Source organism: Phaethon aethereus (assembly GCF_964289735.1).
Source record: "Phaethon aethereus genome assembly, chromosome: 3".
Taxonomy (NCBI): Eukaryota; Metazoa; Chordata; class Aves; order Phaethontiformes; family Phaethontidae; genus Phaethon; species Phaethon aethereus.
This window is the reverse complement of record NC_138576.1, coordinates 39286002-39303280: the sequence shown is the minus strand read 5'-3', so window position 1 is coordinate 39303280 and position 17279 is coordinate 39286002. Positions and strand designations below refer to the sequence as shown.

The window sequence follows — 17279 nt, the reverse complement described above, 5'->3', positions numbered from 1 at the left end:
ACAACGTGCATTAGAGACGCCCCACACCTGCGGCGGCCATTTCCGTTTAACCCTTGCAACACCGGGGCCCAGCCTGCCATGGCAGGCCCCGCCCACTAGACCGGCCCCGCCCCCCGCACTCCTTTCTCCACCTGACCAGGCCTGTCAGTCAATCCGGGCTCGGCCGTCGGGGGCGGAGCCGATGCAGCAGTCACAGCCAATCGGCGTGCGAGGTGCGGCGGCGCCGCGGCCAATCGGCTGCTTGCTTCTTCCGGGGTGCGGCGGCTGCTGGCCCTGCGCTCCGCTGTGAGCTGCTGGTACCGGCTGTCGCCTTTGCCGCTTGAGGTGTCGCGGCAGCCGCAGCAGTCTGGCCCTGCCCCTGCCCCGGTGTCACTGAGGATGAGCCCCCGCGCTGCCCAGTGCGCGTCCTGCACTGCCCGCTCGAGTCCATTCATCTAGCGACTGGTGAGGGGCGGGCCGCGACCTGCTGATGTGTCCGGAGGGGGAGCCGGGCCTGGGGGAGGGGCAGCGTCAGGTCTGGCCCTGCCGGAGGGGACGGGATGGGGCGGCGGGTGGCTGTAGGAATGGGGAGAGCCACAGGCAGGAGCGCTAGGGAGGGTAAAAGACAGCAGGCTACGTAGGATGGGAGGGGACCGGCTCCGAGGCGGAAGAAAAGTGGCTCGGACGCCTGTTTTGATAAGTCTCTTGTGTCGCTCGTCGCTTCCCGTCTACGTGGACGTGTAGTGAGAGACAAAAAGGCAACTTTTCCCCCTGGCTTGTAGCTGGCTCTTTGAAACATTTCAGACCTTCCCCTCCGTGACACTGGCAGAAGCCTCTGCCAGGTTTCCTTAGCTAGAGATTCCCCGGAAGCCTGTCGTGTTTCTGACCTTCTTGGTAAGACTTGTCTGCAGCTTCTGGTAGCAGCTCACGGTGTTGCTGGCTTTGAGTGGCAGTGTAAGCACCAGAGAGCTGAAATCTCGTTGTTAGCTTAAAAGGATATCTCCATGCAGACTTCTTAGGGGCCAACCACCTGACCTCTGAAATCTGGCTCACTTTTTGCTGACGTGGTCAGTGTAGTTGTCTGTTTTCATGGAAACTGACCACAATTTGTGTTTTACAAAAAAAAAAAAAAATCACCCAGCAACATCTGATGTGGGTACTCTTTAATAATGCTGTACCAAAAGTTCAGAGTTCATTCGGAAAAGGCAGCTTTTCCTAAGACTTGATGTATTTATCTGATACAGTTTTGTGTGGTGAAATTCTAGAACGTATTTGTGGTTCATTGCTTTTGACTTATCTTCAGGTTATCTGCTTCAATAAAAAATCTAGAGCAAGGTCCTAGTGTATTCTGCAAATGCTTCTAACTGCACACACTGTACTCTTTGTCTATATCACTTTCTGTATGTTTTAATTTTTTTGATAATGTTATTAAACGTAAGTAGTTTTGACTATTTCTAGGTAAGCCAAGCACAGTATTTCACAGTTCACTGTTTATGTACTATGATTCCTGATTAACAAATGTGCTCTGACGTGTTGTAGCTGAATTTAGCTACCAGTGGTCCTTCAGTGTTTTTTTGACAGACGTGTCTGCCTTTAATTGGTAGTGCTTGTTAGCACTGTTAGGAGCAAATGGATTAGAGTTGCAGGATCACTGAATGTCTCATCCTGATAAGGATTATGCTGTTGTTGCTGTGAAGGTGGAAGTTGTAGAGAGTCTGGAGAGAACCTCTAAATGTCACCTGCGCTAGGGGTGTACCTATGCCAAGTGGTGGCACAGAGGCTCTGAACTGGTAAATGAAGCAGCTTGGATCTGCCATGGCCCAGGGGACTTAGTGGGTGTGGTTTAATAACATCAGGTTATTTAAAGCAAGTTGTATTTCATCCATAGCTTTACTTCTAGGCACGTCACGTTTATTTAAAACTTGAACAGGTTGCTTGTTGTCTAGCCCATTTTGAGAGCACCTGTGGGTAGCCTCATTAGCATTCAGTTTGTCATTTGAAGGTGCTTCCTGACATATAACCTTAATGTCTTAAGAAATTTAAACAAATTACTACTTATCCCAGTGCCAGGGGTAAAACGGACTAGAGTGTTGATTTTTCTTCTTTATGTAACTGCTGCCTTATTCAAAGGGTCTGCATGGTCTGTAGAAAACCCAGCTGAAGGAGAAAATTGATCCAGCACCACAGGTTGTTCTGTAACCTTTTGAATCCTAGTTGCTCTTTCCAAAGTTTTCTTCTACTTACCTACTTCTTAAAACTTGGTATCTGAACAAGAGGCAGCACTGTACCTGATGTTTGGTGTATTGAGAAGAGCAGAACCCTTGCTTTCTGTGCCTTGTATTGCAATGCTCCTTGTATATAGTTGGGAAGAAGCTACTTTTTTTGGAAAGACTCTATGTGGAAATTTCTGACTGCCAAACCACTCTAAGGTGCTGCATACCTTAAATTTACGCTTTTTCCCTTTTACATTTGATCACTCCCCCTGCCCCCAAATATATTGTGTATTCAAATAGTTTTGTTCAAGGGGTTGAAAAGCCTAGACTTACGCCCAGACTTCAGCAAATGTACAGTGAGTTTCTGAACAGGTTAACTATCTGTGGATATGTAATCTTCTGGGTAGAAACTATCAGTCTGGCTGTTCTTTAAGGCCTTGGACAATGTGCTGCTTACAGCTGTAGGGTGTGTTTGCTGTTATTTATCTAGGTATTCATCTATGTTTCCTTGAGGATATGTTGCTTCGTGCTAGTGCTATGTTTATTATATTACTACCCAGCTTCAATTTGCTAGTCACTTTTGTGAGATTCTAAACTACTACTTTAATATGTATTAGTGAAAGTTGCCTTTGGGCAAGACTACAGTCAACAGAAAATCCTGGAAAATCAGTGACGTGATAGCAAATTCCCATGGCTTTAATTCTCTAAGCTTTAGATTTGTTTTTTTGATTATCTTCCTAATCTAGCAGTCTGCATGCTGAAGTTTGTTTTGGGTACAAATATTTTCAGGCTTTCCATGCTGTTACCATTAAAGGCCTTTTGAGATGTTATGAAACAAGTGTGAATGGACCAACTTGGAGAATATTATTGAACGTCAGCATGCTTGTTTCAAAAACAACCCCCCTTCCACTCCACCCTGGAAATCTTTAAGAACTCACAATACCCTTATAAGGATGGACTTAACCTTCCTGAAGTGTATGATATTGCCAGTCATATCTCTCTTCATTTAGCAGCCTACTATCTGAAGGAAGAGCAAATGCATTTTGTTCCTTCTTAGAAGCCATATTATTTACACTTTTTTTTAAGGGAGGGTATTAGGATTGACAGAGAAAACTCTAGGCTTCTTTTATATTGAAAATAGAAACTATTATTTAGTTCTGTTTTAGGAGAGCCAAATATGAGGTAGTTTTTCACCAACTGTATCCTAGATGCAACTGGTATGTAGAAAAAAATCAGTACCACTTAAAAAACCCACAAACACCACTCAGCAGAAAAACAGTGAATGAAATGAGGTTATGCCAATTTAAAGATCAAATAAGGTCTTGAAATAAGTTCTAAGTAAAGCAGCCCAAAGCTGGGTTTCAAGGCCCTGTTACTAATTTGACAGTTGAGTTACTTTAATGCAATGCACATGGAAGATGCAAAACCAGCAACCTGTCTTCAAGTGGCATTCAATTCTATCTGAATGTCTTCTGTTTTCTCTTTCACTTCCACGCCAGGGCCATTGTCTCTTGTGCTGTTAAGACCAAAAGACCCACAACAGCAGTTACTAACCACTGCTTTGGTACTGGTATCCACATCTACGTTAGCCGGATTTTGCAAGATCTGAGTATAGGCTTTCATCAGGAAGAATCTGAAAGGCCACGGATATGAATTGTAGTATGAAATGTGTGCCTCCTAGATTGGCAGTTTCAAGATATGTTTCTGGCATCCAACCATGTGGTAAAGGTTGTTTGCTGGTTCTTTTCTGATAGCACCCTTTTACCTTTGAGCCAAGAGCACACAACCTCTGTGGAAATATTTTATAGAAAAAAAGAAAATTGGGAATGTGTTGATGGAGAACGTGATCCTACAGATGTGGAAAGGAGCAGTCTGGTGTTTTCCTTCACCCAGTAATTTGTCATGCCTCTGTGCTAAATGTCAGTATTCTAGGCATCACAGTTTGTGCTGAATATGTTCTGCCTTCACTGGGTTTCTCTTCTGAAAGATAGTGACTAAGAAACAGGTATATTGTAGGGGGTCGTAAAGTTGCCTTAGTATCATCATCTCTTTCTTCTGGTGTAATTTTTATGAGATTTCATATTACCAGAATACAATTGATTATATATTTTTTTATCTATTCTGAGAAACATCTTGAATAACAAATAGAAGTAAACAGAACCCTTGGATTTAAAGACTACTAACCCCCCAGAACTGCCTTGTAAGCAGCTTGGATAGGCAGAGAGATTTCTGGAACACCACAGTGGGAAGCTTGTACCAACTCTTCACTTTTCCCAGTGACTGAACAGAATCTCCAGATTTCAAGTCTGCCCTCTGCTGTTTGCAGTAAATGAAATCTACCATCATCATCCTTAGTCGTTATGGTATTTGTTAGCTTAGTCTTACAGATGCGTAGAATCTTAGTTTCATGCTCGAGAGAGGTGTGACAATTTTGATTTTAGACTTTTGGGCAAAAAAGTGCCAAATCTTTGCGTATTTGTAGTGACTTTTTGAAAGAAACAGATTTCTGAGACAACCACAGTAGGTAGAGAGCTGCTTTTTCAGCTGTAGGAGTTCTGAATCCATAAGGTCAGATGACACATTTGACACATCTCCACCTTCTTGGAGGGTGTCTGACAGCTGTTGTGCTTCTCAGGGGAAGAGCTGAGCGAGAGAGCTCTACCTACTCGCTTCCAGAAGGCAAGATACCACGCTTTCTTCATACTTAAGAATTGCTTCCAAGCTGGTTGTAATTTTGTTTTGTTCAATATCTTTATTGATGATCTGGATGAGGGGATCGAGTGCTCCCTCAGTAAGTTTGCAGATGACACCAAGTTGGGTGGGAGTGTTGATCTGCTGGAGGGTAGGAGGGCTCTGCAGAGGGATCTGGACAGGCTGGATCGATGGGCAGAGGCCAACTGTATGAGGTTTAATAAGGCCAAGTGCAGGTCACTTTGGCCACAACAACCCCATGCAATGCTACAGGCTTGGGGAGGAGTGGCTGGAGAGCAGCCCGGCGGAAGGGAACTCTGGGGGGTGCTGGTTGACAGCCAGCTGAACATGAGCCAGCAGTGTACCCAGGTGGCCAAGAAGGTCAACAGCGTCCTGACCTGTATCAGAAACAGTGTGGCCAGCAGGAGTAGGGAAGTGATTGTGCCCCTGTACTCGGCACTGGTGAGGCCGCACCTTGAATCCTTTGTTCAGTTTTGGGCCCCTCACTACAAGAAGGATGTTGAGGTGCAGGAGCGTGTCCAGAGAAGGGCAACGAAGTTGGTGAGGGGTCTGGAGCACAAGTCTTATGAGGAGCGGCTGAGGGAACTGGGGTTGTTTAGTCTGGAGAAGAGGAGGCTGAGAGGAGACCTTATCGCTCTCTACAACTACCTGAAAGGGGGTTGTGGCGACGAGGGTGTTGGTCTCTTCTCTAAAGTAACCAGCGATAGGACAAGAGGAAATGGCCTCAAGTTGCGCCAGGGGAGGTTTAGATTGATATTAGGAAAAATTTCTTCACTGAGAGGGTGGTCAGGCATTGGAACAGGCTGCCCAGGGAGGTGGTGGAGTCGCCATCTCTGGAAGTGTTCAAAAAACGTGTGGATGTGGCGCTTCAGGACATGGTTTAGGGGACATGGTGGCGCTGGATTAATGGTTGGACTTGATGATCTTAAAGGTCCTTTCCAACCTAGTGATTCTGTAATCTTTTAAATTTTCCTGGGCTGTGAACCTGTGTAAGAAGTAGCTCATGTCTCTAAGGGAAAATTTAGAAACCCACTTGCTGCTGAAATAAAACATGTTTGGGGTACTCTGAATACTGCTCCAATTCCTCCATCTTATATGACTTTTTTTCTGTAATTAAAATGTTAATTAGGAATCAGTTTTTAAAAATAATTCGAATTCCAAATAATACCTATTGTATCATAAAAATGTTTAAAAGATTATAATCTTATTTAACTATTTATGTCGCAGTCATTGCAGTATTAGGAAGACACTGGTATTGTAAAATGAATATGATTAGTGCTGAGAAGCCTACAGAAATATCTGCCAATAAAAGCAGACACAAATAATCAAAAGGGCACCATATTCTAGACATCTAAATTCAAAGTTTAAAAAATGCTGGTGCAGTTCCTATTTTGTTCTTATTTTAGGTGCTGATCATTCATCTGGGATCCCATATATTAGAAGAAAGCATTTGGATAGCAGTCACAAAGCAATTTTCACACAGACATGAGCATCACTTCACAATTTTAAAGTTTTAAGGTTTCACTTAAGCACCTACTTTGTATTTAAAAGTAGTCAGATGTGATTATTAATCCTTTTTGGAAGTTGTAATAACATAATAGTGTGTGTTATTAGCGTGTTGGTCTTTATTGTGGAGGGATGAAAACTTAATCTACAGCCTTCTGTCTTGAAACTTCAAGGTGTATATATTAATGTACTAATACAGTATCTAGTGGTGTAATGTTTATAGAAAAGGAGGGCTGGGTTAGAATGACTTACAAAGAAATAAATCAGCAGAGTCAAATTTCACGTAGCTGCAGTAAATGTCACCATAATGGAGTTAGTGTGAGGTAGGCAGGGTTGTATTTCTATCTAATAGCAGACTTTTTATTCCTTTAATGTGTGGTTTGTGGTCCACAGTATTTTGGCGTTTGGTGAGGCTAGAGCTCAGGTACTTTGAAGTTTTTCTCTGGCCTCTCTGTTCCTTTATTGTAATCACACAAGTTGTTTTGGAACCAGGATTTACTTTCTTCTGAATCATTTTCTCATGCAATTCAGGTGTGCATTTGCACACAGGAAGGTACAGCACGGGGCCCAGCAGGACTGCTTCCTTGGGTGGTGGTGTCATTTCATACCAGTTTACCTAACAGATTAGTCAACTTTATTTTATGATTCCCCTGAGTAATTTTTCTTTATGTTCTCTTTATTTTTACTTTTCTTTCCTTGTAGCACTAATACCAATATCTTAATAATGAATTATATTTAAGATGTGCTTTAGAAGCCATATGTAAAATTCATACTTCTTCCACAGCATAATTTTATTGCCTGCTGGCATGTTGATGAAATGCAACAAACTGGTTTGAGGATAATAGCACTTCTGATGTTTTTCCTATAAATCCTCCAGATATTTTTTTAAAAATTCTTCCTATTTAGAAGGGTGTTTGATGCACTGGCAATCCGGGTCTGCTGATAGTGGCCACCTGTCACTCTTGATTCCATGGAGCAGCAAGTCAGGCTGTGTTCTTGAAGCTAGAGCCTTTTTTTGAGCTTGTGACAGTGATTCACTGTTCTATATAGTCTGAGGCTTTAGAGAGGGTGAAAGGACAAGGGGTGAACAGGTGTAGGTTAAACTTCTTGTGTTACTGCAAAAGTTTGTATGTTGGATGTAAAATGCCCTGTAGGGTGACAAATGTGAGCTAATCAGTTGTGGTCAATTTTGATCTTTTGGTTTCTGAAATATTTCTCAGTGTTACTCCTGATCAAGGATGAGGGACTAAATTGGGGTGAATAACTTTTTTCTTTTCATTTGCCTGCTGTTTGACATTTTTTTAAAGGTACATTCTGAACAACATTTGATCTGTAGTTTTCCATTCCAAGTATTTAATCCCTTCTGAATGAGATGGAAAAACAATTGTTGAAGGCTTTGTCATGAGATGTTTAAATGAATACTCTTGGATTACAAATTTTTTTTTTCTGGAAAGTTTAGATTCCATTACTAATGTTTGCTCTAAAATGACTGCTTTCAACTTGGTGGCAATCTTTACGATAATTTTTGAAATAGGAGGAGGACTGGGATTTCAGTTTTTTCCAAACAAAATCATCTTTCCCTGACATGTCTTTGCATACGGAGACATTAACAAAGTATGTTCATGCATTCAGTGCCTGAAAAGCAATGGAAGCTAAGCTCAACAGGCTTTTAGAAGGGAATGGGGGGCAAGGAGTGAGGTGTGCACATGTTTACATACATAATGACTGCTGAGCTGGAAAGACAGCAGGGTGGGGTTTTTTTGGGCGGTGGTGTTTGTTTGTTTTCCCCCTGAGGATTTGTTAATATTTTTAGTTTTATTTATTCATCGTTCATGATAGCATTGTCCAGCTTCTTTTGGAATATTGTACTCATGGGTAGAACAACTTTAAACTACAGTTTGCATAGCAAGCAAAAACTTCAGGGAGTGTAGCACATGACTGAGTACTACTACTTCACTCAATTTGCAACTTATGCTTGAAAAGATTGAAGCGTGAATTTTTTGGGACTGAATAGCAGTTCATGTTAAATTATGCAGTGTATCAGTGATGCATCTAGTTAACTTTTTCTGGTTTAGATGGGTTTATGTCTGATTTTTATACTGCTGTCTTCACTTTGTGTACTGTAACCCTTTTAAATACAATTGCACACATTTAATAGGCTAGATGAGTGCTGCTGTCAGGGCATCTTTATTTTTGAGAAAGTGGATGTCAGAGAAAAGTGAATATGCTAAAGACAAGTATGCAGAAATGCTCTGTGCCCCAGACTGTGAATACATTTTCCTGAGAAGTATTTGTATCTTTGTCTCCTTTTTCCTTTTTTTTTTTTTCCTCTCTTACCCCTTCCAACCTAGACTTTTGCTTCTTTCTGCCTATTTCAGGAGCTTTAGACCTTTGCCCTGCATGAGTGCTAACAGTCTGAATTCACATCTCTTGTACAAGTTGCTTTTCTTTGCTCTGTTGCCATCCTTCATTTCACCTTTGTCAGCGGCTCCAGGGTGGGTGGAGAGGAGCCTTGCTGTTGATTCTGCAGGAGAGACTTGGTAGGGAGATGGGTAGGCATTCAGGCCAGGGAAGAGAAAGTGGGGTGTAATCCTTTATTGCAATGGCTAAAGGAAACTGTGGTGGTCTTTCCCTCCTTCTGGGTGTGACTGACAAAGCTCCTGTTAGCCATGGTGTACTCAACAACTGTGTGGATTTTTTGGTGGGTGGTGTTTGGTTTTGTTTTGGTCCCCCCCCCCGCAGTCTTTTAGTTCAGTTCTTGCTTTCTGATCAGAAAGTAATGATGTAATTAGACGGTAAACTGTCAGGGTCCTAAGGACCCTAAGGCTGGGAAGGCAAACTTCTTTTTTTCCCCAGATGACTTTTTTTGCATCCAGTTCACCAGGTAGCCTCAAAGGTTGATGTCAAAGAAAGGGAGGAGGTGCCTTTGGAGGCTGGGGTGGGGAAGAGAGTCACGGCTTTTTAGAGTGACTGCATGCCTGAGTATAAGCTCAGATGCATAGGGCAGGTCCGTTAACGCTTGCCACATTGCTCCTGTGCTTGCAAGCATTAGTTTGATATGCATTTAGATTGGTACAGTTGCTGTGGAAAAGAATGTTTGTTTACTAATTTGTTCTGATTTGTTTTCTTTCAGGTCTCCCTTGCAATTATGGCGTTTTAGAAGAATAAGGTAGTGTGGAGGGGGAATCCCCCTCTCCACACTTAAGTAATTCACTTTTGGAATTTTCTATGGACAAGAATATTTGTTATATAAGATGGTGAAATAAGACTTGTAAAAATATATATTTATAAATATTTATTTGGATCAAGTGCCAAACATAGCAGTACAAAGATTTCTAATGGCAGCTCAATAAAACTGGATTTCTATCCTTGGAATTACAATTTTTTTAAGGCACTGTGTTGTGTACTGAATTGGAGTGCCTTGATATATTTAAGGGTTGTTCCCCTTGAGGAGAGGAGCAGCTTTAGAAGTGAAGATGAGTTCTCTCATGCCAGACTGCACTTCAAAGTGTCGATCTCTACAGCATGCTTTGGATGTTATTTCTGTAGTAACCAGAGGAAGTGAAGGCCAGATTAAGGCCTTTCTCTCTTCTTACTGCTACAATGCTGCAACTATAAAGGATGCCTTTGGTAGAAACGTTATACATCTAGCTTCATCTTGTGGCAAAAAAGGTGTGCTAGACTGGTTGGCTGCAACCAAAGGAGTAGATCTCTTGGCGAAAGACAAAGAATCTGGATGGACAGCTTTGCACAGGAGTATATTTTATGGATACATCGATTGTGTTTTGTCATTACTGAAGGTGAGTGATTTGCAACTGTAGTTTTCCTTGGTATTTTACGATTTTTAGAGTTTTACTGGTTATGCAAAAGTGGGTTTTTAAACTTCACTGAAAGCCTCTTGAGGGTTGTCTTAATACTGTGTTTAGATCACAGTGCGTTGATTTCCTTGAAGGTTGTCTCTGTGTTTGTAAAAGATGTCTGCCTTTGCCTATACAGAAATCAGCACTGAGTAATCATATATAATCAATTATACGTAATAATTATATATAGGTATCCCTGATTAATTGTGGACTTCCCTGAAGATCGGTTTGTGTGCATCATAGCAGGGTCAGGATCTTAAAAGTGGAGAGTGATCAGACTAAAGATACTCTCTCTATATACCAACTAGTGTTTTTAGAGAACATAATAAAAGCTTAAATGGAGTTACAATAGGAAATTAAGCTTACATTTGAGAGACAAGCACTTCAAGATATAGAGCTTTTTATTAAGCGAATCCCCATTTCATTTGTATTTTAATCAGGGCTTTGGCTCGGTCCCCCTCATTCCGTTCTTGTAATTGCTGTTTCTTCCTTACCACTTAGCAAGTTGTGTGTATTTTTGATTGCTCTTCTTTCTGTTCCTCCTGTCCAAAGTACAGCAAAGGGAAGAGCTACCTATAGTTGAGATGTTCAGGACCCCTTTAACCACATGAGAAAATGAAATATTTGTGGGTCAGGGTTACTTAAAAGCAAACCTTTTAAGGCAGAGAATTTTCCATTTTGCGTTCAGCCTTTTTAAATTGCAGTGACTAGCCATTTATAAGAATTAAAGTCTCTGCTTTCAACAAAATTTTAAGTAAAATGGTTGTGGATCCATTTTTAAATTCTTGAAGGTTTGATAACTGTTAAGGATATATTTCATGTGCTGTACCCTTAAATAGTGAGGAGGTTTTCATTAAACTTGGCAGAAGTAGGTGTTTATATGAGAATGGTACATGCTTCTCTTGAAAACTGGAAACTGTGTATGTGATGTATGAAAAAACTATTCAGTCCTTTAGTGTCTGTGTGTTTGATACTTGCTTTCAGGAGGCTTGTACAAATTTCCCCAGACATATTTTACTTTTCTGTCAGTTGCATAAATGAGTGAGATTTTTCTGATAGTTAGCTCTGCTGATCTTCTTCTAAGAAGCAGAATGAAAGAGCTCATGGAGAGTGCTCCAGCTCCCCGTTCCTTAACTGAAGTCACTCTGCTGTACTGCATTATAAAAAGGATATGTTCTTAAGGTATTATAGCAACAACAGGAAGGTGTTATGGAATAGAATTCCAAAATGTCTGAGCTAGAAAGAGATTTCTAGTCCAACCCCTATGCTTAAGCAAAGGGCAGCTAGAGCAGGTTGCCCAGGACTGTGTCCAGTTCAATTTTGAATGTCTCCAGGGTTGGAAACTCAAACATCTCTGTTCCAGTGTTTTAATACCAATCCAGTAAAACTGGGTGTTAGTTTTAAACAGAATTTCTTATATTTCAATTTGTGCCCATTGCTACTTGTCCTGCCACTGGATATTACTGGGATTCTCACTCCCACCTCCAATCAGGTGTTTATTATACATATTGATAAAACACCCTGCCTTCCCTGAACCTTCTCTAGACTAAGTATACCAGCTCTCTCAGCCTCTTCTTGTCTGTCAGATGCCTCAGTCATTATTTTCATGGTCTTTTGCAGGTCTTGCTTCTGTATGTCTATGTCTGCCTGCTATTGAGGAGTCCAGACCTAAACACAGCACTCCAGCTGTGGCTTGCCAGTGCTGAGTAATGCCTGCTGGCAGCCCTCCCTCATGTGGCCCTGGATGCTTTCACCATTCTTAGCTGTGAGAACACATTGCTGGCTTTTGGCCAACTGGTTGTCCACCAGGAGCCTCAGGTCCTTTTCTGCCAAGCTGCTTTCCAGCCATTTGGCCTCCAGCTGTATTGGTGCATTGGGCTGTTCTTCCCTAGGGTCAGGATTTGCATTTCCCCTCGTTGAACTTCATGAAGTTCCTGTCAGCCCATTGCTGCAGCATGTCAAGGTCCCTCTGAATGGCAGCACAACCCGCTGGCTTATCAGCCACTCCTCCTGGTTTTGTATCATCATCACCCTTGCTGAGGGTGCACTCTGTCCTGTCATCCAGGTCATCAGTGAAGATGTTAAACAGTACTGGCCCCAGAATCAACCCCTGGGGTACTCAAGTAGTGTGGATGACAGACTTCTGTTGCTGGCTGGAGGCAGTCATGACTTATTCTCAGACTGTATCTAACTACAAGTTTTGCCACTCAGCAGTTGGGGTTTGGTTTTACAAATACAGACCACGTGAATATCACTGCAGCCTCTGTTCTGCTTGTAAATGACTTGTAGAGCTTGCAAAGAGAAAAATATCCAGCTACCTGTTAAATAATAAAACTAGGTCGGTCTTTCTGTCATATAGTGAATTAATACCAGCCCTGTTGCTAGTAGGGTTGCCTTTATAATTTGGAGAATATATGTTGTTCTTCTGGTTAGTGTTTTTCCAAATGAAGTTACAGGTTAAAATCCCTGCTGCAGGGGCTAGCTGTCCTGTCATGCTGAAATGAATCGTGCTCCCTCAATTTTTGTATTTCATATGTTTACCTATTAAGTATGAGATTCTGTAAGGTTTTCTTTTATATTAGCTGTGAGCTGTGTTACATAGGTACAGCCGTATTAATCCATTAGGTTCTGCTTGGGGACATCTGCAGTTCTTCCCTTCAGGGATGTGACTGGTGATACTCGACTTCCTTAAAAACAATGCTTGTGTAGCGGCACTTTTTTATTGAGAAAATGGTATTTACAGAGAATATCTACCTACCTATGATTTCTAAAGCAATGACCTGTTCATGGTCTGTGCTTCTGAAGCTTCCCTGCTGTTCTCTTGTCTGGCTGTTTGTCTCCTCTTGCCTTTTCTCAGGAACTGTGAACCACTGTTCCCTGCTTGTTTTCAAAGCCATAGTAGTTTGGGGTTTTTTTGTTTTTGGGTTTTTTTTTTTTTTAAATTTTGTCACTTCTCTAACTTGTCAAAACTGATTCTGTAAACATGCCAATAGAAGAAAATGTGTCCTTCGAAGCTGGCAAATGCATTTTTGGTAAATACTTGCCCTTCCTAGATGGGAAGGCAGTGCTTTATCTTCAGATGTGTTTCCTTTGTGTTTCGTGAAATACATCTTAATTATTTGATCAGTATTCATACAATAAAATCCCAGTTAATAGATCAACATGATGTATATGTGGCTGAACAGAATTGCACTGCTTTTTCAGATTTGGTTACAGTTGACTTGAATCTGAAGATCTTCTTTTATCAATATTAAACTTCAGTCAAAGATCTGTTTAGCAGCTTAAATGTTTATCTGGCTTACTTCAGGCTGTGGAGTTAAAATGAACTTCTGTTCTTGACTTCCCCTCCTCTTTTTCTCTTTCAGCATGGCGTTAGTCTGTACGTTCAGGATAAAGAAGGCTTATCAGCCCTGGATCTTGTCATGAAAGATAGGCCAATCCATGTGGTGTTCAAGAAAACTGGTAGGAAATGAAATAGCTTAAATTGTATTTTACAGGGAGATATCTTTCAAAATGTATTAACATATGTACCAGTGTAGACGATATTTTCTGTTTCTAATTAGGACCGTGTAAGTTATGAGATACCTGAAGATATGGGGTCACTAAGACAGCAGGTGCAGAATCTTTATGACTTTAATGTCTTTGAATTTGATAGAGTTGTTTACATCACTTCTGTGTCTTTTGTGAAAAGAGAGGGAATATATTCTTGAATCTTCAAAATATTTTTTGGACAAGGTAGCTTGATATAAGGTAGTTACAGTCACTCTAAATACAATGTCTCCAACTAGGAAATGAATATGTAAGAATAACTCCTGAGTACACAAATTTTTCTTTGACAGGGGAGTAGTTTTTCTAGCAGCGTTTATTTATTTTTGTGCTGTTTTATACTTTTTCTACCCTCTTCCTTTCCCCTTTTCTCCATGTCCCTAAGTTCAGTCTTTTACAGTGAAATTTGTTCTTTTCAGCTTGTTTCCAGTCAGTCTAAGTAATTTTGGTTACGCAAATCATGAGGTTTGCGTATTTTTAATTTTATCTTGTAAAATATCTTAAAGTTCTGTAGTCTTTTTAGTAGTGGTGCAACATGATCAAATATATATTGATTTCAGTTTTTTACTCATCAGAAAATAGTGTTCAGATAGCACTGTAACTGAGAGGTTATTTAAAAAAATATAGTGTTAGTTTTTGGCCCCACCTCCGATTTGAAACTGTTTATGGTTTTCATACATGACAGCATAACACTTTTTTGGGAAGGGCTTTTTACTAAATTGAAGCGAAGCAGGTGTAACTTAAGGTAGTAGTAGTTGTCTTCTGGAAACATAACAAGTAAATCTGCTGCTGAGGAATGTTTGCATTTTCTGCAACTGGGAGATATATAAAACAGTAATGTTGATCATCTGTAGATTATTGTTAAAATATTTTGTCATAGCACCTTACTTCTCATGAGAGTAAGTATTTTTAAAGTTCAGTTCTAGGTAAAAAAACAGCTTTCCTCTTCAAATTTTAAGTAGAAACAGTAGGAGTTGCTTTTCAAACTCCATATGCACAAGATTGGTAAATTGACAAGCTGCAGAGAGAATTCTTTTCATTGCAGATCCCACAGAAGTCTACACCTGGGGAAACAATATCAATTTTACTTTGGGTCATGGTGGTCAACAGGGTAAACATCATCCTGAATTGGTGGACCTTTTTCCTCGGAATGGCGTGTATATCAAACAGGTATTCTTAATGTATTTACAGAAATGCCTTTCTTGGTGAACTTGGAGCGGTGTGTGAGGGGGAACAAGTCTTGAAGAGGTTATCAAGTTTTGAAAATTTTCATGGAAAAAAAGGATTTGGGTTGGTGGGGTTTTTGTTGTGCTTGGTGTTTTGTGTCATATTCCACCACCCCCCCCCTCCCCCCCCCCCCTTCCTAATTATTTCTCAGCAGGGAGTTTCTGTTGTTCTGGCAAGCAGCTTAAAGTAGTACTGGAGTAGGCCTGCTGTATTGCTCTTGCTGCTTCCCCCTTCCCCCATCCCAATCACCCTCAATGAAATCATGGTTCTCTATTTTGGTGGGGAGAATGTTTGTTTTTTTAGAAAACATAATTTACCTTGAATATATGGATCATATGTCATTAAATAATGTCAGAAACATGTTAACTTCTGTAACTGTTTCGAGTTTCTTCTGACTTCTTCTGCAACTCCCGTAGTGAACTGAAGTGGGACAATGAATCTGTTTGATACATGTTGAATTAAAATTTTTCTTGTGTTGAAAGCAGCATGTGCTGTTAAGCACGCTTCCTGTAGCAGTAGTTTTATCCCTAATGACTTCTTGTGATTCTGGTTTAAGAATGTTTGAAAATTTAAAGTACAACTTGAACAAGCATTCAGGACAGACAACCTGTGATGCTGTCTTAACATGTTTCCTTCAGCTCTTCAGAGGCAGTATTATGGCCCTTAAAACTCAAGTCTTTTGAGCTTCTGTTAGCTTGTAGGGCCATGCTTGAACTCATTTTAATAAATACAAACTGTAGGTCTCTTCAAGTAGGTTAAAGCAGTATATAATAAATTTCAAACAAATATTTTATCTTCCTTGTGACTTGATTTGACAGTCCTGTGCTTTAATAGTAGTATCTTACTCATATTTTCATGAACAGGTCTTTATTAAAGCTGAACTTCTTCACAAGGTAGTTTTGGCGTGTGTTTTAAGATTACCCAAGAAAAGGAATTTGTCCTATACTGTCTCCTCCACACCCCTTTTTTCTCTTTTTTCTTTCAGGTGGTACTCTGCAAGTTCCACTCTGTGTTCCTTTCCCACAAAGGTCAAGTTTATACATGTGGACATGGACAAGGAGGACGCTTGGGTCATGGTGATGAACAAACATGCCTGGTGTGTTATCTTACGCTATCTTGTGTAGTCCAGCATCATGTTTCTTTTATTTCAAACAGCAAGTCTAAAAAGTGAATTAGAGTTTCTGTGACCATACTTTCAAAATGAGTTTGAAAATTTCAAAGAAACCCACTTGCTCCCCACCAAATAACAGGAAAAAAAACTCTCCAGTACTACTAGTGAGGTGGCAGAGAGTAGAATAATGTGCATTTAAATATATTTGAAATTAAGATAGCTAGATACTGTGGCCAAACTTCTGTGTTATGGCCAAATTGTTTTAAAGGCTATCTGATGCCAGGTAAGTGGAAGCAAATGGTTTTTGGCTGGACAAACCAAATGGATTTGTGATTCCATCTGATGTGTGTCAAGGCTGGCACAAAGGAAGCAGCAGTATTGTGGAGCTGTAGTGGCATGAGAAGTGATGGTAGGGTTGCTTCTTAATAGACTTGCACAGCTATGAAATGAAAACTCACCTATCATTTTCATTTGAATAACACATTGTTGCAATATGCAAAACCAAAATTTGAGAAGACTAAGATACGATGACAATACAATTCTTAGACTTCAGTATCTTATCCTGTGCACGCTACCAGGTAGCGTGCGTTTAGTTTGCAGCACAATAATTTAAAAAAAAATTTCTAATATCAAGTATCTGGTAGAACTTGGTACTATGTTGCTGAATGTTATTGAGAAGACTGGAGCTCAGTTCTTAATGCTTCTTTTAAAAAAATGCAATTCTGTGAAATTAGAATTTTTTGCAAATTGCTTTTTTGAAAGGGGATGTTACCTGGTTGAATAAAGGAGAACTCATATCAGAATGCATGAAGAGTCAGATACAGAACTGCTTCCTTATTCTGTAGAATTTTCTTAGGATTATCTTGTGTTTTGGAGGGAGAAATCTTTATTGCTCTTGGTAATTTAAAAAGAAAAACAAAAGAGGTAATAGTTTATATTGTCCAGCTATCCTAAAGATATAATTTCCAACCTAATTTCAGAGCAGAGAGTTTAAAAATCATCTCCCCTGATAGCAGAGGATGCATTTCAAATGACAGTAGTTCATCTTACTGCATGAGATGTGGTAATTATGTTAATGAGTGTACTGTACGTTCAGATGCATTATAAACTGTAGTTCAGTTCAGT

General features: G+C 40.4%; 1 protein-coding gene across 1 annotated transcript in view; it reads left to right on the top strand.

The window, feature by feature from the left end:
• Positions 1-9886: 9886 nt before the first annotated feature.
• The window catches only part of IBTK (inhibitor of Bruton tyrosine kinase), a gene marked incomplete at both ends in the record, with an annotated part of 50637 nt that continues 43244 nt past the window's right edge, over positions 9887-17279 (top strand). Inside the window, 4 exons of the mRNA XM_081998090.1 lie at positions 9887-10210; positions 13636-13732; positions 14862-14986; positions 16029-16139. Coding sequence (XP_081854216.1) covers positions 9887-10210; positions 13636-13732; positions 14862-14986; positions 16029-16139 — 657 coding nt within the window. The remainder of the gene's footprint in view (positions 10211-13635; positions 13733-14861; positions 14987-16028; positions 16140-17279) is intronic.